Source organism: Rhinolophus sinicus, linkage group LG02 (assembly GCF_036562045.2).
Source record: "Rhinolophus sinicus isolate RSC01 linkage group LG02, ASM3656204v1, whole genome shotgun sequence".
Classification (NCBI taxonomy): domain Eukaryota; kingdom Metazoa; phylum Chordata; class Mammalia; order Chiroptera; family Rhinolophidae; genus Rhinolophus; species Rhinolophus sinicus.
In genome coordinates this window covers 166839992-166866564 of record NC_133752.1, presented here as the reverse complement: position 1 = coordinate 166866564, position 26573 = coordinate 166839992, and the positions used below count along the sequence as shown (strand labels likewise).

Here is a 26573-nt window from a genome sequence, read left to right as displayed (position 1 = left end):
CAATCCATGTTGTCACAAATGGCACTATTTCAGCTTTTCTTATGGCAGAATAGTGTTACACTGTGTATATATACCACATCTTCTGGATAGTGAGTTTAATGTTTTTTATACTTTTTCAAATTTACTCCCATGAGCATATATTATTTCCATAACAAGCAAAAAATTCCAGACACTCCAGTTCATACCTTATAATGGCTTTGACTGCAAATCTGACCACTGTGGAGAGCAGGAACAGTGGAGTGACCAGGATATGAAAAAGAGACAGTGAAGCAAAGGCCTCTGCAGGTTTTAGATTGTTCCCGCTGGCATATGCATGAGTCACAAATGTCTGTGCAAAGAAAGGATTTCTTTAGAGAAAGGTGAACAAAGTTTCACAAATGTTTACATTCAATTTTAAAAACCTAATATATTCTGCTCTGCCAATATGTCCATTGGAACTATAAAAATAATTACTTCATCAAAATTACTCCCTAAGAAAAATAATACTTGCTAGTTTGGTAGAGTGCTCAATGGTTTATATTCATTCTAGTAGTAAACTTGTGAGAAGGTCAAAACAGATTCTATCTACAGATTAGAAAACTGACTTCTGTCAAATAACTGAATAGGGGAAGTAACAGTGAGGAGAATCCAGAGTTTTTAACAACCACCCAGGCTCTTTCCAACCAATACTAAACTTTCTATGAGAAAAAGAGAACATTCCATTGTTTTCAGGTCCCTATTGTTGACCTTTACTAAAATGGCCAACATTGGTGTCCAATTCAGACTTACTTAATTTCTAAATATAATACTAGCTCTTGGGTTTTCAATTTAAGTTTGAAATGTAATGCAATTATTTAACATTTCCTGACTGTTGAATTAGCACTATCCTATTGTAAGAACATCCAGAACCAGGTCATGGAGATTAGGACAGTTAGTTCACAACTACTGTTAAATTTGATCCCAGGGCACATTTGGCAATGTCTAGCGGGTATTTTTGATTGTCATGATTGGTGGGTCATGTTAATGGCATCTAACAGGTAGAAGGCAGGGATGCTGCTAAACATCCTAACATCCAGGACAGGCCATTCAACAAAGAATTATCTCAGCCAAAATGTCCATAGCGCCACGGCTGAGAAACACTGGATTAGAATTATTTCAATGGAAACTAAAAAAAGAAAACTGGCAGAGGTGGGGTAATACTTATTATCACTCACACATTCTGGTTCATAAATCATTTCTAAACACTGACTTAGTTCCATATCGAAAAGGAAGAAAAGGTTTCTTACAGCAAGAACAGCTGCTATGGGAATTGCTGCATTCATGAAGACTGTGGAAAGAAATCAAATACATTAGTTTCAGTGAACTGTGAAACATTTTCAGTAACGTTAATTAATCATCTATTATTACGTTAAGTTTCTTGAAGTCAGGAAGGACCAAGTGCATTCAATAACATCTTGTCTGGAGTCCACAAACATTTCCCAGTTGATATTTCCTTGTTCACAATTATATGAGCTCCCACACATTAGTCTTAACCAGAAAATGTTTTATTATTGAAAAATTATTTTTTGTGAAATGTTACAAACAACAAAATTCTGATAAAATAATCCTTTAATGATGTAAGTTATCAGAATTTAACAAATGTACATTCTTGAGAGTATTCACAACCTATATTTTGTTTGGTCTACTAAACTAACACATATATGAAAATTGGATTATTACACAGATTTAAAAACAAGAATTTGACAGCACTTCAAGTGCTCTCCAGCATTGATATTAACTTTCACTCACAGACCTTTTGCTTAATAGAATAACTTCATATCCTGGACCCTCTGCTAGTTTAAATATCTCTTCAGGAATATATCGCACTACCATTTGATAAGCATGATATGAATAATTGAAACAAGGGAAGCTCATATTTTAGACTAAAATACTAGCATTTGGAAATCATAGTAAAAATTTAAACATCATGTTGATGATATATAATTATATTTTTCATAAGCCATAAAATTTGGGGGATTGAGGACCAAAAGATTACGTGAAGTATTGGTAACAAAGCCAGGCGATAGCAATGTAAGAACTAGAACCTAGTTTCCATGACACTCAGGAGAGAGTCTACCCAAAAATCAGCAGCAGCTCTAATGATCCACTGGCCAGAACTATCCTACCACCATATACAGAGAATCAGCTGTGCTTTTTCAGGTCCAGACATGGCTTAGTTTGGACTCTTAACCACCAAGAACACTGTACTTAACCAAATCATAAAACGTGTAAGTGGTCTAACTGGTCCTTTCCACAACTGACTCAAGAATTCCTGCTGCCTATCATAAATACATGATGGTGCATTTTTGCCTTCATGACTTCTTCTTTTCCTCCCCTAGAATGATCTCTTCTGTCCTCTTTTTGTATCTGACTTTCAAAAACCATTCCAAATCTTGTGTATGGAGACCAATTGGGTTAACGACCCACCTCTGCTATTTAGTAGCTAGATCATTTGGGGGAAGTTCAAGTTACTTAAGTTCTCTCCAACTCAATCTTTAGATTTCTCAAATGGAGTTAATAACACAATCTAAATCATTGGGGTGTTGTGAGGATTAAATGAGATGATATTTGTAAAGCCATGTATGGCAATAATTGGTTGAGTAGCCCCATATATTTTTGTTATTATTATTAGTAGTAGTAGTAGTAGCAGCAGCAGCAGCAGCAGCAGCATGATTGTTATTTCTGGCTGCATCCACCATCCCTATGAGAATTTCAGTACACTGAAGAAAGGAATGTGTTGTGGGAGCCACCAACTTAGAGTACTATTATATATGTAAGTAGATAATCAATCATTCCATCTTCTAGCATTTTTGACACCATATTGGCAGTGGTACACAGCTGGAAGACAAATCTTCTTCCCCTTTCATTTTTAAAGCATTAGGGCTAGAATAAATGACCTATATAAACCAAATATTTTCTCTTAATCCATTTCACAATAGAAGTGTTTATACTCTCTAAAAACTAAAGTAGTTTAGAATTCAAGAGGAAACAATATATAAAACTCCAAAATTTTAAGTTGTTAAAAGGCTTAGGAACAATAGCGATAAGCAAAACCAAATCAAGTATTAGTGGGAGTACTTGGGCTAAGTTCATAAGAATTGTACTAACATAAACTCATTATTCTTGAGAGTCCTCAGTGTCACTCTTCAATAAAAAAAACACCCCAAATTTTTATAACAATTGCTTTTTCAAAATTGAGGATAAAAGTATTCTGTATTTAGCAGTTCTTAAAAATGTATTGAAAAAGGTTTTACGTAAATGTAGTTTGGCTCCTTTCATCTGGAAATGTTGACATTTTTTCTCCCCAGTTTTAAAAAAATGGAATTTTGAGTATAATCTTCAAGAAAAACATAATATCATAAGCTCCAAAGAGACAGACAAGATAACTGCAGATAAGTTTTAAGAAACTTTAGGAATAAGAAGGTCAATAGTAAATACAGTCAAATGAATTTATATACACAAATTTTTACTGAAAACTCACTATCCATCCCAATTGTAACCGACACCATTGCCATTTTACATATGAAGAAATCCAGGGTTTCAGGTGTAAAGTAACATGGCAAAGGCACAAAACTTGTAAGGAATCAAATTCAGGTCTACTTGACTGTAAGCCTGTGCTAACTCTACTCTTTAATTTAAATAGCGTCATGTGACCAGTGCTATTGGACAGCACATATGTAAAAATTAAACATGCTTCCTCTGATTACTAGAATGCCTCAATGATCACAACCTAACTAAACAGACCACATGTCACTTACTGGAGAGTGATGTATAAAGGGCAAAGGTTTTGAGACTGGATAGTTCTTTCATTCTTGTTTCTTCTACACTTTTGCAAAAGATGTGCTCCCAGGCATACAACTTCAGAAGTTTGATGCCTTTCAATATTTCATTGGTTTTCTTCAGTCTTTCAGTGGAATAATCCTACAAAACAAATGAATAAAAACAATGCAAGCTGCATTCAAGTGAATACAAGTGACAGGACCATGTAATGGAGAGAGATGGAGAAGATCTTGATTTCCGCCTGGCTCTGCCACTAATGACGGCTATGAGGTACCTGGGAACTCGCTGTGCTTCATTCTCCAAGTTTAAAATGAAGAGTTACGTGAGATGACCTCAAATTTCTTGCCACCTAAAAACTTTTATATCTCTGTTGCTTTGGTTTAAATAAAAGCAGTTTCATAAGTTTGACCTGATTTCTTTGAATGTCTACAAATAATATATACATACATTTAGGGAAAAGATAAAGAGACTTCTAATGGCTCCTTCTAATAGCTACATCATTGTATTCTCCTCTCAGCACTCTTACTCACACTTAGAAAAGAAACAATGAATTTAAGAAAAGTTAGTTCTTATCTGGGAATGTTGAAGGTACAGTATTGTGTGTGTTCACATTGTGTCTTCATAATATAGTTATCAAAACCAAGCCTATTATCTTTAACTTCAAGAGAGTTCTACATACTTCTTCATAAAATCTTGTTTAAGGCCTAAATTAGATTACTGATCACCAAGAACTTGGATGAACTGTAGAGAGATTTGTAGCAGCTACAAATGCTTCAATTTAGTCAACTGTTTCAGCTTCCTCTCCACCATATATTACCTTAGAATGACTAGTAAGTCACCTTATGACCTGTGAACTATCAAAGGAGCTGTACAGTGACAAAAGATAGCTAGGAGGAAGCAAAAGTAGCAAATAGCATGCTTTTTAATTCATATTTTTCTCTCTTCAGAGTCTTAGATGTCTATGAAGTGACTATTAATGAGTGAATGAATACAGTACAAACGACTAAGTGAAAGATGTTTGGGGCTCATCATGTCTCCACTTTTGTGCCCACTTTCACATCTTTCTCTATTTGTGTCCTGGAGTAAAGAGGATAGAAGGCTCAGACAAAAATAATGAGTAACCTCACCAGAAGCAGCAAAAAAACAAGTGATAAAAACCATTTGTGTGACATGCAACTTGTTTATCACAGTAGAAACACCAACTTGGGAAACAATTCCATCAGTGGCAGCATCCCTATGTTTTATGCCTGATTTACAGACAGCCTGGCTCTTATTTAATCAAACTTTATTTCTAAACATTCTGTCAACAATTTTATTATTTACAAATATTTCTTTCAAAGAAGCCAATTCTTGCTCAAATAAAATATTGTTGTGGTAAATCAAAGCCAAAAAGAGTCAACATTCTTATTTGCCTAGTTGACCATGAACATACCCTATCTCCCCGAAAATAAGATCTAGCGAGACCCTCAGCTCTAATGCATCTTTTGGAGTAAAAATTAATATAAGACCCATTCTTATTTTACTATAATATAAAACCCAGTCTTATATAATATTTTACTACAATATAAGACCCAGTCTTATTTAATATAATATAATTTTTGCTCCAAAAGATGCATTAGAGCTGATGGCCTGGCTAGGTCTTATTTTCGGGGAAACATGGTACTCAGCCAGAGCAGCTGCCACTAAAACATTTCAGTGTAACTCCACAGATCATCATGTGTTTTGATTCAACCCTATGGAAACTGAATTTCAGAAGCATCAAACCTGACCCTTTATTTGTTTCTTGATCCATGTCTCTCATGTCAATAATCAACATCCAATGGCCTCAAAGTACATTTGAGAGTATTCTCTAGGCAAGTGATCTAGAAGGAGATCCAAAGCCTCATCATCTCATGAAACTTAAAAACATCAGAAACTGTGATCCTGGTATTTTAAGTCTAAGATCATCAGGTCTTAGATTTCAAATCCACTTTTTAAAATTGTTTTATAATACAGAAAATACATATTAACTGCCTAAGAATTGTAACGAGATATAATGATTTCCAAATAATCCTGTGTGGTATGTATTCATTTTCTATATTTTAAAAATAAAACGGCATTACCAGATTTTCCTAATAGAGTTTCCAAAAGATGTTACTTACAAGAGTGCTCTTCTGAGCCTCTGCCAACTTTGTAGCAATGAAGTACTGAATTGGCGCAAGCAGCACGATGACAGCTGCACCAACCAATGCACTTGATCCAAGTAAATTATACAACAGAATCACTCCCATTATGATCTAAGAAGGAAACACAGAAAAGGGAAAATGAATGAGGGTGTGGGGACTACTATATGAAAGGAAATGTTTTAAATGAAAATAGAGTATTTCTTAATTATTATATTAGGTTACTTGAAAGTTAATGCAACTGTGACAGTGGATTTCTCTGTGATTTGTTTAGGGAAAGCTAAGTAGTAGAAATTTATTTTTAGTATGAGGATCTGTACAACTGGCGTCAAACCACTTTATGCATGAAGTTGCACAGTGGTCCCATGATGTTTTTGACCTTCTAAAACTGTCTTCAAATTTTTTAAAGGGTGTGAAATTTTTTTTGAAAATGTTGTCACCCACAATATTGTCCATATTCACTTGAAGTTGCACTAGCTTTTCAAGGCTGAGAGGAACAAAAGTAGGGGGCAGCATCATAATGTAAGTGAATATAGGATGGTTGCGGACAAAAAGAATGATCTGAGCTACTCACTTCCTCAATGACCCCAGAAGTCACTTAATAAAAGAGGCCTAAGCCTACCTGAAGAAGCTAAAGTTGGTGCCCCATCTTAGCTCACTGCCCTTCTTAAATTTACTTCCCCAAACTCAGTGCTGACCCACTTAGGCCTATCCTCTCTAGTTTGTCACTTTCTTCTTCTTCCTTTATTTTTTTCTGAAAAAAATTTTCCCAGTAGTTCAGTTTGTCACAGCTCAAAATGTCAACTAATAAACTGTATCCATGCAGTGAAAGCATTTAACCTATGCCTATATGCCAATGATACTAGTTTATTGTGGCCTTCTAGAGTCAATGACACACTTTTACTGCCTAACCAATTAGGTTCCTTGGAAATTCCAATCAAAACGAAAATTTCCTTAATGTTATCCATGATGCAGTTATTCAGATACAGACTGGGATTTCTGGTACACTAAATTATACCATGTAAGAAGCTACCTAGTTGAGCTATGTGTAAACACATTTTGATAAGATGAGACAAAGCATATTTTAAATCTTGCTTCATGTCAAATACTGTGAATGATGCACACATTGATTTGATTTGGATTTCCATTAAAAAATAAAAAGGCAAACAATAAATTAAAAACTACCATATCTTTGTTATTTTATGCACTTTAATAAATATGGTACACAGGGACATAGATGACATCCTGCATCAAGTAATATCTACAGTTTAAGCTGTGTCTACAGGATGCAAAATGTGAAATTATTAAAAATATTCAGCATCACATAGAAGAAAAACCTGAATACATTTCTGTTGCCATTTTTACCCAATGAGGAGGGGGAAAAAAAAACCAACAACAACATGTCTTTACTGAAATGCTCTTTTCCATAAGAAATAGCTAATAGTCCTCCAGCTTGTCAGTGTTCCTACCACTTTATAAATTTGATATTTTATAGCATGCCAGCTATTGAAATGATGGGATGGATTAAAGTAATTGCTCTAGTTTAGAAATGCTATAAGAGAGTTCATCAAAATGAAAGAGGTCAAGCCTTGGCTCTGTGACTTGCATGAATTCGGGCAATAATAACAAATAACAATTCCTGAGTGCCCATGAAATGCTAGGCACTGTGCTAAATGCTTTATGCGTATTAACTAATTTAGTTTTGACAATTCCAACAACTCTATGAGGCAGATGCTATTATCATTCCCATTTTACAGTTAGGGAAACTGATGTTTTAAGACATTAAACATTTGTGCAAACAAGGGGCGAAGCAGATATTTGAACCCAAACAACATAATTCCAACCCCCGCTTTCTTCACCTATGTCATAGCATTTCTTAGTCTCAGCTTCCTTTTCTATAAGAAAGGTATAATAACATTAGAACATTCAAAAAGATTACCCTTTACTGAGCTAAATATCTTATACTCATTTTGTTTTATTTCCTCTGCAAATGAGAATCTTACTTATATTGATCTACCTGAACAGGCATAGCCCATAGATTGGGACACAGGAACAAGAACCACATGAGTTGATTGGTTTCAATGGCAACCAAGTTATTGATCTGTCCCAGGGTCATCTCACCCATGGATAAATTCGATGTAGAGAGCCTAAGGATTTTATTGTATATCATGGCCTGCAAAAGAAAACAAAAAATGTACTTGAATTTCTAAATTTAATAGTCAATACTATATTTATTTATTTTCATTGAAAAATAATATTTTTTCAAAAGGGGGAAAAAAATCCTATAATGCAATCTTCAGTCAACCATTATTTTCATTTTAGCGTAGTTACTTTTAGTCCTCAACTAAATACAAACTTACTTTTGTTAGTGATATAATAAAAACATACGAGTATATTTAAACTTAACAATAGAAATAAGTAAAAGCAAGATTTCAAAATATCTTTCCTAATATATTACTGTAAAAGTTATTTTGAATTCAATGGGTTTATTAATCAGCTCTGTGTTTCTTTTATTAAGTAGGTCCTAGAAGTGTTGATGTTGTAACATCAAAGATAAAATGAAATGAAAAAAAGCTGAAGCCACTCACTACCCTTCCTATTATCTCTGCATTGCATTTTATCTCTGCATGGCATTTTAAAGAAACAAAGGTCATTCAAAGCTTGTACATACCAGCAGAGCTCCACGGAGGTTAATGCCAGTCTCTATTGTTACATAGTAAGAAGCCTGCAAAAATGTCCTTTGCAGAATAAGGGCCAAGAAAAGAAGAACTGCTAGAACATAAGCATTTTCAAGAAATTCCTTTGATGAGAGGGTTCCTGAAATCTTGTCCCAAAAGTAAAAAGACATAAATTAAAACTAGTATTTTCAATTATCTGTTGTACAATTTGCATTTATTAAATGACACATGATTTTTAAATCTAAAAATTCAATGTCTTTGTAATACAGCAGTGGAATGAGCCACAGAAAGGCAATTTTGGCTTTTCCTCACAATGTCCACAAAAACAAATACACATCAGTTCAATGCATAAAATCCCAAATTGATCAAGATAGCTGGAGATGTAGAAAAATAAAAGGTATATTTTAATTAAGAAAAAACTTGAGTATATTTTCTGCAAAGATATAGTCTACCTTGGTTAAACGGAAAGTAGTAAATGAAGATAGAGGTTAATTTAGCCTGTAATTTAGAAGTGGAAACTGATAGTTGGTCAGCAAGACCAATGGGACAGAAATATGATTTCTGTAGCATTAATTTAAAATAACTCTGCACAGTTGATTTTTTCTGATTCTCATATAGCTTAATTTATATTAATGAAATAAAATGTATAACTTGGCTATTGATTTCACCCACATGACACTTCCAGTGACAAAACACAACTTATAAAAACAATGTTTTAGTAGGAATATGACTTAGTCATCATAAGGATATACAAAAGTAATCGCTTTTTATTTATAACAATAGGATATGGTAACTTGCTTGTTAGAAGTGAGGGAAAAGTAATACTCGAAAAATGTGGAAATTCTGTTCCTTCTCAAAAACCACACGGTTAATATGTGTAAGTAATATGTGTAAGGAAGTGAGATGGTAGAAGAATTCTAAATGAAATTTAAATATCTATATGTAATTAGGCCACTAGGGCAAAACATCACAAAAGTGTATATTCAATGGTGAAAACATCTGCTCTACTTCACTAACAACTGAGCACTAATACATGCAAGGAACTGGACTAAGCACTGTGGGGACAAATATGAACTATTCACTGTCATTCTGTTTAAAGAGCTTACAACCTACAGAGATAAGCATATCCACAAACAATATGCTTCATTATAAATAGTGTTTATAATAAGTGCCAACATGAAGTAAACAATGTGTTAGGGGTGCACCAAGGAGAGTCAAATTTCAACTAAGACAATCAGAAAAGGCTTCCCTAAGAAGGCAGCATTTAATGCAGGCTTCGAAAATCCATAAAAAAAATTACAGTAAGTCAGACTGAGAGACTAGAAAAGGAAAACTGATGCATCTAGACTAGAGTTTCTACTATCAACTCCTACTGTGAAACTAAGGAAATCAACTCCTACTATCTTAGAAAGAGACTAGGAAGTTCATGATGCAGATTTTAAGAACAAAAAATAAAAAATTAAAAATTTGTAACAGGAAACATATTATATAGCCTCCAAAATAATAATAGCTAATAAAAATATCATAATATGACTTGCCCTTATCATTATGAATCAGGATGGCTTTTATTACATAAGAACAAGGAAATGAACATATTACAAATCACACCGCTAACGTTATTGGTCCTAGGCCTCTAAAAAAGTGACTCAGCCACCACTCATATACTCATGAATGAAAATTCTTTAAAGATTGCTATAAAGATCAAACAAAATAATCGGTGTGAAATTTCCGAGCATAGTTTCTGGCACGCTGTAAATGCTTATTAAATTGTTATAGGCTCTGAATCTGAGGAAAAATTTTGTTGGCCAGATCTATTCAACAAACACACAAACACATGATTTTCTCTACCAGGAAAATTATTGTTGTTGTCTTTTTTTTTTTTTTTTTTTTTTTACAAAGCATTCAATTCTCTATAAATAAGACTGTTTGAACTGCTCATAATAAAAAGTAACAATTACAATGAAACCTGGCAGTAACATGTCTACTTTCCTAAATACCACGAACTTACTACTGTTGTATTTGTCCCATTCTGGGTTTCATTGACACGCTGAACTATTCCAGAAATACAGAGAGGTCCAGCAAAACCCAGTAAGTCAGCAAGATAACGGAATGTGCTGCTAAGTAGAATCGGTCGCCCAAAAGCTCTGTACATTGCTAGCCATATAGATGGAGTCCGATTTGGATGATCTGCTGCTTTTTTCTGAAAGAAAACAAACAAACAAACGGATGAACAAAAATAAAATGACTAGAGCAGCAATTAATCTTAGCCACTATGGAAGTGCCTCCTGCTATTTCTGATGATATTTTAAAAGTTTATAAATAACTTTCATGAGTCCCTTGCAGTACGGTATGTATGATTCTGTATCCTTGCATCGTATGCAAACAGTAACTACTGAACGCATTTTAATGAAATAGAATAAAGAGTAACCAGGCCAGTTTTTCAAAGACTTTGTATTATTTTTAGTTGTCAAAGGATGACCCAAAATGTTTAAGGCCAAATTAATTTTAATTCCCTTTGATTTGGAAAATGTAAATGTGTCATGCATATACCAAATAACATTGTATGGAAGTGCAGGTAGTAAAGTACAAAGATCACGGTTACTGACAGAATAGTCAGGATTTCTGGAATTACTAGATCACCAGAGATTCACCTACCAAATTATTACAAGCTGAACAAAAAAGATCATCATTCCAACTTCTAACTGTTTCTCCTCCAAGTATTTTCTATCTCTGTGAACGGTAGATACTTTTTAAAGTTATGTTAGACTTGTGTTTCCAAGTTGTTCCTTAAAAAATGCAAATTGAAGAACGGCATGTATACTTAAGCCAACTAATGGCTTCACACATCTATAGTCATTTGCTGAAAAGATTTTAAGGCCTGAACAATCATCATAATTACACCTTGGAGAGAAGGTGAATAAAGTTTTCTCTTTGTGGCAAAGAAGCTAACCTAATACAATAGAGTCCAATTGTGTTTCATATTCAACTTTCTGTTAGATGAATAATTTGATTATTTTTAAAGTTTACTGATAACAAACATTAACACACCGAATTCAAGTTGATCTGTGTTATAAAGAGCACTTGAAAAACTTAAGTTATGCTTAGGCTATATTGTTAACCTTTAATTTAGCACAAAAGTTTAAAAAAATATTATGCAATACTTTTCCCAGAGGTGAAACCAGAGACATGACTCAGGTTCATTTGTAGTAACCATTTCCTGCAATATTAATTTCATAATACACATTTTTGACACAAAACAGGGGTCATTTTCATCATTTACCATAAATGTTTTGTTGATCTTAATTTAGAACAGCCAAAAACTCTACAACTGATTCACCATACCCTACTCTCTTCCAATGTTGTTGTGAATACTCATATTTTTAATTACAATAGTATTTGTAGATGATTCCCCTTTATATAATTTACTTTTCCAAGTTTGGAATTTAGAACCCAGAATTTTAGTTCCTTAAAAGTAACTTATTAATGAATATGATCTACTTTCTCTTTAAACAACAAAATTATTGACAAGATACTTGAAAAAAGACAACAAAAATTCCATGGATTATTAATCTTGTATAGTAACAAGGATTAGACATACATGATCATTATCTTGTATAGTAACTTAACTCTTACTTTCCACTTGGTCCCAGAGAAAAGACAGTGCTCTCTCTATGCCTCATGTATTGACTGGGCAACTAACACATATTTCTGGTTTATTCTCAGTAGCCCAATTAACATGACTCAAAACTACTGGGAAAGACAGGTGAAGAAAATCTGCTCTTCCTTAACTACAGATATTATTTAAACTTAGTGCCTTTATGTCTAATAGGCCCATTCTCTACAATTATCGACAACAGATACTAAATTACCTTTTGTTCTTCATATGCATCTTTCAGGCAAACATAATTTGTTACTGCCCTCATTGCTATTGGTAATTTTCCAATTGCTTTCAGATCAATAGGCTTTTTATGAGCAGATATGATAAGTGTGTTCATCCACCAGTAGGTTGCTTTTGACAGTAAATTCACAAATGGTTGAAGAAATCTCACACCCAGATCCTGGAGGTCTTCAGGAGGTTTTACTTTCTGAGGATTCATGAAGAATACATATCTCTGTGACAAGAAGAATTCCACAGAATAACAATTAACCCGATTCTTTTTCTACATATGAAAAATAAAATTTTAACTTTTTCAATATTTTCATTTCAGGAGGCTAAAATTTATATTTTCATACCACTTTCCATCACTTTTTGAAATATTCTTTAAAATATTTCCCTTTTGTTGTGAGTAGATTAACTAGTTGAATTCCAGAATTTTACATTTAATCCACTTGGGGCCAACTCTAAAAAATCAATTATCCCTTTAAAAGCTAGTTATTACTAAAAATCAATTGTTCATGATACCTTGTAATAGAGTCAACTAAATGAAGATTTTTATATTCTTTAGATTATGAAAATATGTTATCGACACCACTGTTGACTCACTCTGTTACTTAGTGATCTGGTTGATGTCAACTGACTGTTCTTTACTATTTATTACAGCAAGTATCTTGCCATTCAGAGCAAATTCAAAGTGCTCTGATAGAAAATGAATATTGAAAAATCAGTCACTAATATGTCACACAATATAACCGACATCATTATGTGGTAGAAAGCACAGTAGATTTGTAATCACAGACCGGATATGAGTCTTAACCATGTTACTTTGGATGTAACAAGAGTTAACCCTACAGAAGTTTTTTCATCAATGAAATCAGCAACCTAGATTAGATTATCTTCTTTTCAGTTGGAAATTTCCAAGAATACATTAGTTTGATTAACCAAAATTTGCTTTGGATCAATCACAGATAATGGAATGTCCTGATGAAAAAAACTTTACCTACAATATGAACTAAGCATAATGTTTGGCACATAACAGGCACTCAATCAATATTTGTGAATGAATAGATTCCAGGGTCATATTGAGATTTCTGGAACATTAATGATCTGAAACTTAGTGATTAATTCAACTTTATAATTATACACATAGATGTCATACATTTGTTCATCCTCTTATACTACTGATTTCTAGCTGACTGCCATCTTTAATATTGGGGTCTTGAATTCTAGTAACTAAACAAAATACATCAGACACTTACTCTGACCCGGATGACGTTGATCTCCACAGCCATCAGGAGTCCATTCAAGATGACCATTATGCCTGTAATGCAGAAACGCAGGTCTGATACTCCCCAACCAGACTGCCAGTACTTGACCAATTTTATGGTTTTCGTAATAAAGGCCATTACCCAATATAGGAATAGGGCTGGAAAAAGAAAAAGTGAAAAGAAAAAGATGCAATCTTTCCCTGATATTTTTTAAAACTTCACTGAAATTTCAATATAAATATGTTTTTTAATAACAAAGACAATTTTAAATACTCTATTTCCAGACAATTTGTTAAGAAAATAACATACATGCTTGAGTGTACTTTTGGAGCTTTGAAGTGAAAGTATGGTACTGATTTATTAATAATTTTAGTTTTTAAAAATTTATTTTTAAATTACTGTTGACATATTATATTAGTTTCAGGTGTACAAAACAACATGTATATACATATTACATGATTAGACATGTATATGCCTCACAAAGAGATCACCCAATAAGTCTATTTCCCCTCTGACACTGTACATAGTTATTACGATATCATTAACTATATTTCTTACGCTGTGCTTCATATCCCTGTGACTATTTTTTCCAATTATAGTTGACATTTGATATTATTTTATATTAGTTTTAGGTGTACAGCACAGTAGCTAGACAATTATATAATTTATGAAGTTATCCCTCCAGTAATGACTTTAAAATGTTAGTGCTTTCACTCCAATTATATGTAATAGGTGTGCAACTATAAGGAAACATGTAAGTAAGGATAGCCACACTCTTTAGAACTTATCTGTAATTCTGTAGACTTTAAAACTGGCTTACTTTTCTGGTCTTGTTTTTTAAAAAGCCCTGATGATATTCCTTGAAAAATTCACAAGTTGGTATCTGTGTAACCTATCTATTAAGTTAAGTATGTTGAAACTTCCAGGGATATGTCTAACAGCATTACCCTTGAATTATCATGGCATCCATGTAGTTATGTAATAAGGTTTTGCTTTATGGATCAGCATTCAAGTAGTGAATGGCCTAGCTCCTTTAAAATACCACACACTTCCACAGAGCACAGAGAACAACGATCCTATAGGGCAAACCCAGGCAGCAAGAAGTCAGGTCAAAAAGACAGGGATCTACATCATCTCACAACCACAGCCAGAATATTGTAGCAAATATAAGATGGAAGCAGAAACTTTCCTCAACATCTGTTGTCAAGGATTCAGCACACTTCGAACTTTAAATAAAGGTCAATACAAATGAATATGGGATGAGGAAGAAAAAATCTAAAACACACATGTGAAAATACCTTTTGGACATACTTAGCAAAGCAAGAAAGTTTAAGGATGATCACAATTTCCTTAGTGAAAAAGAACTGAATTGGCATATAAACTCATAATGTTTATCTTTTTTAGCTTAAAATGTAGAGATTGTCAGAATGGATTTTTTTAAAAAAATAGAAACAGACCAAATTACAACATACTACCTAAGGAGATTCACCTTAAAAATAAAGGAACAGCAGATTGAAAATAAGTGGATGGAAAAAGATACACAATGAACACAGTAAGCATTAGAAACCTGAGGTGGCTATACTGGTATCAGATAAAGTATACTTCAAGACAAAGACCATTATTAGAAACTTTTAAAACTTTAAATAATGACAAATGTGTCAATTTTTCAGAAAGACACAACAATAAAAATACAGATACGTCTAACGAAGACTTTGAAGATCTGAACACTATCAACCACCTTGAACTATTTGATACTTATAAGGTTGGTATTTAATATTATAAAAATATACCCCAAAATCTTCAGAATATACATTTTTGTTAAATGTACATGGTACTGGTACTGACTATGTCCTCAGGAAACAATGAGTAATAAATTTAAAATAACTAAACATATAGAGCATGTTCTCTGACAATAGTGAAATTAAATTAAAAATCAAGAATACTCTGGGTGGTGAACACACTATGTGATATACAGATGACGTATTACAGAATTGTACATCTGAAACCTATGTAACTTTACTAACAATTGTCACCCCAATAAACTTTAATAAAAAAAAATAAAATAAATTTTAAAAAGTATGGAAATAGAAAAAAAAATCAAGAATAAGTGTATTGATTTTCTATTGCTGCTTAGCAAATTGTAAAAGGTATAGCAACTTTAAAGCAATACACATTTATTATCTCATAGTTTCCATGGATCATAGGTTTCCATGGATTCAGGGTGCAATCCAGATGTGGACTAGGGCTGCAGTCTCAACAGATTTGGTATCCTTATCTTTGCCATACCTTATTGGCTAGCAACAAGTCATAGGTCCCACTCCCACTTAAGGGGTGAGGATTATATAGGAGGTGAACACCAGGCACACAGATAACAGAGGTAACCTCTGGGTCTTTCCATACTATAAGATATCTAGAACTCTCCAAATACTTGGAAATTAAACAATACATTTCTAATTAACCACATGTTAAAGAAGAAACCACTAGGGAAATTAGAAAATGTTTTAACTAAATTATAATGAAAATATTACAATATTAAAAATTTAAGGATTCCATAAAACAATACTTAAATGAAAACGTAAGGCTTTAGATATTTATTTTAGGAAAAAAGACAGGTCCAAAATCAATGATCTAAGTTTAAAAGCTAGAGAAAGAAGAACAATGAACAAAATAAATAAATAGAAATAAAAACAATAGAGATAAAAGTAGAAAGCAATAAAATAGAAAACAAATAATTGAGAAAATGAACAAACCCAATAAGATTGATTTTTTTGAAAAGATCAAGAAAATTGATAAGTCTGTAGTTAGCCTGATTAAGAAAATAAGAATACAAATTACCAATATTAGAAATTTAAAAAGAGCTCTCCTTACTTATCCTGTGTACTTAAAAAGTGTAATCAGGCAGTATCTTGAACAACTTTATGACAATAAATAAAAAACTTAGATGAAATGGAAAATTTCTTGAAAACTGTAATTTACTAAAACTGACCTAAGAAAAAATAGGTACTCTGAAGAATCTACATATAATAAAGAAATAAATTTATAATTTAAAGTCCTCCCTTAGTTAAAACTACAGACCAGATGACTTCAATGGTGAATTTTACCAGACATTAATGGAAGAAATAAAATTAATCTCATATCAAGCCTTTCAGAAAATAGAGAAATAGAGAATATTTTCCAGTTCATCTGTATATCTAAAAACCTGATAAAACTATTGAGAGAAAAAAACAGACCAATAGCCCTTAAAGCATACTATAAAAAACCTTAACAAATAAACTCTTGTAATGTATAGCATAGATAATATATCATGATCATGTGTGGCTTAGTCCAGAATGCATGGTTACTTTAGCATTTGAAAAATCAATCAATGTACAGCAACAGAAACACAATGTATTAACAGAAATATAACTGTTGCAAAAAATGCAGAACAAATCTTTAATAATTCAATATTTATTAATGATTTCAAAAACTCTATAAAAAGCTCTGAATAGAATAAAACTTACTCACCTGATAAAGGTCTTATATGAGGAGCTTATAATTAACTTTATAATTAATTATGAAAGACTATTTTTCCCCTAAAGTCAGAAACTAGTCAAGGATTTCACTCCCACCATGTCTATTCTGCATTTGACTGGAGTCCTTACTTTACTGTCGTTCAACATAGCAAGAAAAAGTAAAAGAAAGCATGAAGTCTGAAAAGAAAAACTATAACTATCTCTATTTTCAGATGATGTGTTTGTTTACATAGAAAATACCAAAAACTGACAAAGCAATAATTAGAAACAATAAGTAAATTTCCAATGTGGCAAGATATAGGATCATTATACAAAATCAGCTGTATTTTATACAATGGCAGAAAAAAATGGAAAATGAAATTTAAAATACAATTATATTTATAATAGCAGTGGTAAAACAAAAAAGCTGGTAATGAATTTAATAAGACATGGAAGATTTCTACATTGAAACTATAAAACATTGCTAAAGAAAATGAAAGAAAACCTAAATAAATGAAGAACGGATTGTGAAACTCAATATTTTTAAGATGTCAATTCTCCCCTAAATTGTTCTATACATTCAGTGTAATCACTATCATAATCCCACCAGGATTCTTTTTTGTTTGTTTGTTTGTTTGGTTGGTTGGTTTTTTGGTAGAAACTGACAACCCGATTCTAAACTGTATATGGCAATGCAAAAGAACTCTCATATCCAAAGCAGTAAAGTTGTATGATTATAATATATGACTTCAAGACTTTCAAAGCTATACCCTGTATCCCTGAAAATAAGACCTAGCCGGACAATCAGCTCTAATGCATCTTTTGGAGCAAAAATTAATATAAAACCCGGTGTTATATTATATTATTATATTATATTATATTATATTATATTATATATTACATTACATTACACTACACTACACTACATTACATTACATTACATTACATTACATTACATTACATTACATTACATTACACCCGGTCTTATTTTTAGTAAAATAAAACCAGATCTTATATTAATTTTTGCTCCAAAAGATACATTAGAGCTGATTGTCTGGCTAGGTCTTATTTTCGGGGAAACACAGTAGTAGTCAAGACAGAATGGTAATGGCATAAAAAAATCCACAAATAGTTTAAAGGAGTAAAAAATATACAGCCAAGAAATAGATTAGACATAAACAGTCATTTGATTTAATTTTTTACAGAGGTCCTAAAGCAATCCAATAAGAAATGGAGTCTTTTCCATAAATGGTGCTCAAGCATAAGGATATCCATTTGACACCAACCTCATGCCATATACACAATTAATTTAAAATGGATCATAGTTCTACAAATAAAAGCTTATACTATAAAGCTTCTAAAAGAAAATATGAGGATATGAGGGAAACATATTTTGAGGGAAAGCAAACATTTCTTAAGACACAAAAATCAATAACTACACATGAAAAAATGATAAATTATACTACATCAAAATTAAAATCTGCTGCTCATCAAAATACCCTGCTAAGTAAATGAGTACACATACCACAGACTGGGAGGCAAATATTCTCACAACATGTATCTGATGACTGTAAAAGGACTCCTACAGCTCAATAATAAAAGTGGAACTCAATAAAAAGTGGGCAAAAGATATGAATAGCCACTTCACAAAGATAACACATAGCCAATAAACTCATCAAAAAATGCTCAACATCACTAGTCATCAGGAAAACACAAATTAAAACCACAATGTGTTATCAGTACACGGTACATAACCACCAGCATGGCTAAATTAGAAAATCAAGATCATCAAACTATGGTGAGCATATGAACAACTGGAATTCCCATACATCATTAATGTGACTGTAAAAAAACCCTTTTGGGAAAAGATCCTGTGGTTTCTTACAAATATAAACATTTACCTACCTACCCCATGACCAAGCAATTCCACTCCCAGGAATTTACCGAAGAGAAATAAAAACATATATCCACAAAAAGTCTTGCACACAAATGTTTATAGCAGCTTTTTTGCATGATAGCTAAAGCCTGGAAAGAGTTCAGGTGTATATCAACAAGAAAACTGTGGTATATTTATAAAAGGGAATACTCAAGAATTGCAAGAACAAAATACTAATCGATACTACATTATAAATGAGCCTCAAAAAAATCATGCTAAGAGAAAGAAGTTTTACACAAAAGAGTTTATACTCTTTTCTTTTTTATGATTGAATTTATGTGAAGTTCTAGATCAGGCAAATTCAATCCATGGTGGGGGAGAAAAATCAGATAAATATTTACCTTCCCTCAAAATATGTTTCCCTCATATCCTCATATTGTTGTCTCTGTGGATGTGAAAATAAGGATCGACTAACGGGTAACGAGCACAAGAAAACTTCCATGGATGATGACAATCAATGCTCTCTACAGGTGTATACATTTAGCAAAATAAGATTTCTATACTTCATCATGTAAATTTTATCTCACAAAAAGAACTGTAAACAAGTATTTAACTCGTTAATGATATGCATGCTGAAATAATCAGGGGGTGATGCATATTAATGTCTGCAACTTACTTTAAAATGCATCAAAAAATAAGACGGTTTGATGGATGAACAGAGGGATGAAAAGATGTAGATATTGATAAAATAAATAGAATAAAATGTAAATTGAAGAACCTAGTTGGTAGATATATGAGTATTCACGTAATTATTTCAACTGTCTGTATGTTCGGTGATGTTCCTAATATAATGTTAAGACAAAATTACTAGTTTTGTGATATTAAAATGAGTGTGATTTTGCTAGATCCAAATATTTCTCTCCTAAAATAAGGAGAAAGTTAGACTGTCTTTAATCTCTAGAAGTCCTTCCAGAAATATGATTGAATTGTGCCCTCTGCCTTTATCTACATAAAAATTACAGCCAGATTCTGATCACATTTCCTTCAAAATAACATTAAAATGCACCTTTCCTTTCTAATTACATCTTATACTTTTATAGCATCATCAGTTTTCATAAACTTGTCTAGTACATCGAATTCCCAGTGCTATGTATACTTTTTGCTGTTGCCTGTTGGAAACTTTGAGCTTTTTTTGGCACCTTCATAAAAAGATTTCTATGATAATATCTGCCTGGCATTTTGTACTGAACAGCTTTCTACTAAAATAACTCAGATTTTGACAAGACTTTTAAATTAACATTTAACCCTGTCTACTTGTTTTATTAGATTACCTTTGCCCAATCAAATAATGCAGTACAACATAAAATTAAATCATCAGTAACTTCCTCTTATCCATTTTAAATTTTAATGTCATCTGGATAAGCAAATCATGTATGTGTGGTTTAATTATTGCTTTTCTTCATTTCTGTATCAGTTAGTCAATGTCATTTTCACCTTGTATCAATCAAATGAAATCTATGAACATTAAAAAATTATAAGCATTCATTCACACACACACAGCTCTGTCTTCAATTTTAGGAGATTCACAGGCCCCCTGAAGCCCCATCCATGATCCATGTTCTATACCTTCCTCTCAGCTCTCTATATGAAAGTGTACACCAAGGAATGCTAGGATGGGTCAGAGTATTAAATATAAGTAATTGGGATGAGTTATATTATTTCAGCCTAAGGCAAAAATTAAATTAGGAACATTTTAGTTAGCCTCCAATTTCTATAGGAGGAAAGAGAGGCTAAAATAATAACGCTAGGCCTGATGTGCATGTGAGTGGCAGTGCTTTGGGGCACTGCTTCTCAGGACAACATGGTTTTCGGGATGCCATGAAAGATACCCTGCTGCATGGAGTCACCCCACCACCACCATGCCTCAGGAGCAATTCTAGGAAACGTGCGACACTCCCACAGTACAAATGACAGACATGAACCTTTGGAAAATGCCTCAGGACTCCAAGCCAAAGGCAGAAATACATGGAACTAGACGAGGTGACTTCATTGTGGGGCTGTACAGCAAGAAACCTCCTCGTAAGAGCTCTGATTCTTAGAGTACAGCTTCTGCAAGCCAGAAGGCCAGCACATTCCCTGCACTGTCTTCTCGCCACACACCAACACATCCTGAGGGGCATTCAGTGGAGAACAGATGTCCTTTTCACAACCAGGAGCAACTCAGGTTATCTTCATCTCCATATTTATTGGGGGACTACTAGAGAATTAATCATTGTTTCCCTGTGCTTCTCAATCCCAACCCACTCTGATAGCATTTACTATGAGGAAAAGGAAAACAAATAGCTCTTTGGGGGAAAAAGAAAAACACTTGGTCATACTTACCTAAGAGTAATTTAGGAAAATTTGATGTTTCGATATTATGATAATATACTATTGATGTTGTAGTGGCCACAAATCCCATCACGGCCGGCATGAAGAGGTGGAGATGCCGTGAATCCCGCCGTCTATGGAGAGCAGTACAGTATCAGTGTCTATAGCTGATGATTCCAGGTAGTCTTTCATTTTGTTTCCAATTTTTTCATTAAACCTCTCTCTTAGCATTAAGAGATTTAAAATACAAGATGCAGTAATATGTTTAAAATACAGAGTGCAGTAGTAGTTGCTAAGAGAACATATAAAGGAAGACTGTTGGGAGACATAATCCTGCTGAAAGCATCTCTCCTACATGGAGGGCTAGGTAAACAAAACTAAACAAGACCTTAAAATTCTTACAACAAAAGCAAATATATAAGTACTACTATACTGAAGGGCAGATATGCTGAAATAATTTAACACCTACAGCAAGTAAAAACAATCAACTGAATATGAACTCTAACGTATGTGAGAAATATGGGGTTTTTTTTACAGCTTTCCTAAACTTTTCAGTGATTTCTCCTTTTTCATTAATTCATTGAACACATACATGTTTGCTGGTCTAGGCACTGTATTAGATTCTGGGATGCAACAGTGAACAAGACAAGATACAGTTTCTGTGGTCACAAAATCTAGTTTACTGAGGATAGCAATAATAAATAGTAAATTATAACACAGGTGAAGGGATTGTGGGCAAATACAGGGCTAGTGTCTGAGGCAGAAAACTTTGTGAAGGAATGGACTTCTAAACTGAGACATCTCAAGTGAGAGAGAAACTGCTACCCAGAAGAAGAAGAGAGGGGGCTGATCCAGGCAGAGGGTCTAGATATGTTCAAGGGTAGTGCAAACAATTCAGTATGATTACGAGGAGACCAGGCTTCATTCTCAGAGCAATAGAAAGCTTCAGGTGTATCTGAAATATGACAGGACAGATTTGCATGGTAGACAACCCTCAACTCCATTTGCATTAATAAATGTCACACATTTAAACTTTCATATTTTCTCAAATTACTTAAACATATTAGTACACAAATGGTATAGAGAAGCACGTAACTAGTTTGAGAGTGAGGAAAAGAGGAATATTGGGAAGGTCATTTCAGAAGATGTATGGTTGACAAGGGGAACTGAAATATAAAAAGGAATCCACTAGTCAGGAAAGTGGTAGAAGAGCACTTTAAAAAGAGGGAACAGAATGTGCAAATGCTTAGAAGCATGAAACTGTGTAACATGCTCAAAATTCCAAGTAGTTTAATGTTCCTTAAATAGAAACCTGAGATAGGATGTACCATGAAAGGCTTTGTATGTCATGATAAGGAGCTGGAATCTAATCTTGCAGGAAATTGAAATGCTTTAACTGGTAAGTGGCACGGTCAGATTTGGGTTTTAGACAGACCAATCGGCAGTAATGTGGATGATGGAGTTGACAGGTAGTGTGTGGGTTTGAGGTGAGGAGCGATACATAGAAGGAAAGAAAGCAGTTAGCAAAGTGCTGGTATAGGCAGGTGAGAGATGATGAAAGCCTGAGTTAAGCTTTGGCAGCAGAAACATGGAGGAAATGATAGATTTGAAAAATATTGTCAAAATGGACAGGACTTCAGTAGTGTTAAGGAATGAGAGTGATGGAGATGTAGAGAATGATTCCCACAGTGCCTGGGTGGATGGTGGTATGAACAAATAAGATTTTAAGAGGATGAGCAGATTGGGGAGAGGAAGCTAATATGATTAGGTAGGAATGTGTGGATTGTGAAAGTGTCTAATAAACATGCAAAGAAAGGTGTCTAATAGGCTAGTGTATGTAGTGATTTTAACATCATCAGTGATAAATTTGGAATCATTAATACAAACATGGTAATGAAAATATGAAAGTACTATGATAGCATAAAAGCTGGCTTAAAAACCACCCACTACCTCCCAAAAGTAGTTCAAAATCGTCAGAGAAAAAGTAGGAAATAAATATTACATAAGTACAGAAACAAGAAAATGTTTCTGCTACTCCTTAATTATTGAAATGAAGAAAGATTTTAAAAATCACTTACTTAATATTTAGCAAATTTTAAAATGACCAGACTACCTACGAAAGCCTGCAAAATATTGTCACCACATTTTACAGCCACATCAGGAAGAAAGTTCTAAGCATATTCAATAAGAAATGACTATAATAAATAACTTAAGTAGTCAATTCAAGAAGTTAGAAAAAGAATAAAAAATACATCATTAAAAAGAAGCAATAATAAAAGATGAATAAACATAGCAGCAGCTACCATAAGGTTTTATATTTACTGGGCATTTTTTTTATTGGGGATTTAAGGTGTTTTTTAACCATGCCAGTATTTTTATTAGGATTGCTATCAGATTGTTAGTGCTCCACTGAGAAAGGTGTATATGTTTTGAGTGGTTGCCCCAACCCTATTCTTGCCCTTAAATTCTATTATTTTTAGAGTGTGATTCACAGATCTCAATGTTCTGGTAGAAGCATATAGATCCCATGATAGCAGAAACTCTTTAGTCAGAAAGTTAGGAAGAAAATCAAAAAAGCATACATCACGAAGGACAAAAGAATAATTTCAGAAAAGAGAAAATGATAAAAAATAAAAACCTAAATGAAAACATAATAATAGTGAAGACTTTAATACACACTTTTATAATTTGATAGATTAAATAATATAAAAATAATCAATACACAGAACTTTAGTAATCAATCAGAAAACTCAATAAAATTTTTTTCTCCTACAAAGAATATATAGTATTTTCTAACACTCGTTAAATACTTGTAAAACAATCAAATATTTTATTGTAATGAAAATGTTAATAAATTCCAAAAGACATTCATTCAACAAATTACATGCCCTAATAACATACCTATCAAATTAGACTAAAGAGCTAACTGAAAATGATTCCTACTAGAGTATCTAAACCAAATCACAAATTATTTAGGTAGAAATAAAAAACAGAACACATTACAAGTACCTGTGCAAAACAGATAAGGATATTTTAAAAGACAAATTAATCACTTTAATATTTGTATTACAATAAAAGAAAATCAATTATTCATTTAGGAAGGTCTTTGCATTGTTTTGCTAATTATAATGAGCACTAGTGGTATTTTAAGTAAAAAATAGTTCATAAATTTTTTGTTAAAAAATAAAAGAAAGAAGGAATGAATGATCAGCAGCATCAAATGTTATAACTGTGTTAAGAAGGAAAAATTATCTACTAAGTTGTCATTAATATTCATTGAGATTCTTGTAGAAGCAGTTTCCAGAATAGGACAAGACACTGAGAAATCAGACTAAATCTTTGGGTTCAGAAGTAACTGGAAGATGACTTTTGAGAGGCTTAGATAAAAACAGTAATGGGAAGAGGTCTATAGCTAAAGAATGGGAGGGGGTAATGCAAGACCATGGATGTACTTCAGCTTGTTTTTAGCATGGGTCTCTTGTATGACAATCACAATAAAACAAGGTTCTGCCATTAGCACATGCCCTCATCACTATAAGTTCAGCCTCTATTCTAAGACTGAAACTACACATCAATCGTGAGGCTAAAAAGGCAAAGTCATCCTTGCCTACATGATGTCAAATTTTTAAGTATTGGACTGATCAATCTTCCACTTTGTACACACACAGAAACGTAAGGAGTCCACCTATATACTAAGGGAATAAAAAATGATGACTACAATTGGCTATGCTAATACAATATAACACAAACATGCCAAAGAGTTTTAAACAAGTATCAATCAGACAATAGCCAATTAAGCTTCTAAATGCTTTGAGGCATGGCATACCATAGAGTCTCTGATTTTTCTTTTTATCAGAAACTAAGATGTGCACATACTCGTATATGCAAAGAACTCCCATAAAACTTTACAAAATAGTTGGTTCCATGACAAAAGCTTAGACGTTTCATTTCTTGTTAATTGCAAGAGCAAAACATAAACAGATGTCAAGGGAAATTCTTATTAGATAAGAAGAAAATAATTTTTGGAGTTTTCTTTTTAAAAACTTTACAGGCCTTTTCATATCAACTCTTCAAAGAAAGGTGTACCATGTAGCACAATTTCATAATCAAAATTTTCCTATTACTTGAGTTTATTTTCTGTTACTATGTGATGCAAATATTTTGCCTACATTATTTTTAAGTTTATGAAAAGAATTCATTATATTCTACCTGCCTAATGCAAACTTCTTTTATAAAAATGACAAAATTCTGTCAAAAGTCAGGGTTTTATAACAAACCCTGATTTTAAAATAATTTTGTGCTCTGCTTCAATTTGTAGCTATATTCTTACTGGTTCTCGGGCTTCTTTAATGCCCGCCTCCTGTATTTTTGCTTCTTTACAAAATAAATAAAACATCTGAGAAATGGTTATATATTTATATATACATATACAGTTATTAGAGCTATATGTCCATATGGACAATCTTGCTATTAATACCTATTTTGAAGATAAGGTAAATATCAAAGGTTTAAAGGACAAAACTTTCTGCAAGGGCTACACAGATGAAGGGGCAAAGAAATAGACAATACATCAATGAGCACAAGTCAGATATCCAAACTTCTGTTACCAGAGAAATTATGTAGCAACTCAAAAATATGGGCAACATGCACGATCGTCATATAAAATGGGTGGCAGCTATATTTCCTAATAAGTTGTGACCGGAATGTTAAGCCTGACTTGATGTGCTCTTAGCTACTACCCATGTCAATACACTCACTAGTATGTATAGTGTCATCAAATTAACCAAGTCGAGTCACTTACGAATCTAAAACTATGCCTTCTGCTATTTCACAAACATGCACAAATAGGAGAGCAAATGTAAGAATCCATCTCAGGTTATGTCCCGGAAAGTGAAGCCATGTGTTGTGATGAATTTGTACTTTTGAGCTTTGACTTCCCCACCCTGAAAAAAAGAGAAAAAAGTAAAGAGATAAACAAAGGGATCAATTATAATCATGGAAATAATTTACACTGAAATACTTTGGAGGGGTTCATGAAACCTTAGTGCTTTCT

The 26573-nt window shown here is 33.0% G+C and overlaps 1 protein-coding gene across 8 annotated transcripts in view; it reads right to left on the bottom strand.

Moving 5' to 3' along the window:
- The window catches only part of ABCC9 (ATP binding cassette subfamily C member 9), a 106616-nt gene that overhangs the window by 72741 nt on the left and 7302 nt on the right, over window positions 1-26573 (bottom strand). For all 8 annotated transcript variants that reach the window (XM_074325936.1, XM_019738052.2, XM_019738062.2 and 5 more), the window contains exons 5-15: window positions 26322-26463; window positions 21533-21654; window positions 13775-13941; window positions 12508-12750; window positions 10647-10838; window positions 8632-8784; window positions 7978-8133; window positions 5940-6074; window positions 3777-3939; window positions 1266-1306; window positions 186-328 (exon numbers count right to left, since the gene is read on the bottom strand). In XM_074325936.1, the coding sequence (XP_074182037.1) occupies window positions 186-328; window positions 1266-1306; window positions 3777-3939; window positions 5940-6074; window positions 7978-8133; window positions 8632-8784; window positions 10647-10838; window positions 12508-12750; window positions 13775-13941; window positions 21533-21654; window positions 26322-26463 (1657 nt within the window). The remainder of the gene's footprint in view (window positions 1-185; window positions 329-1265; window positions 1307-3776; window positions 3940-5939; window positions 6075-7977; window positions 8134-8631; window positions 8785-10646; window positions 10839-12507; window positions 12751-13774; window positions 13942-21532; window positions 21655-26321; window positions 26464-26573) is intronic.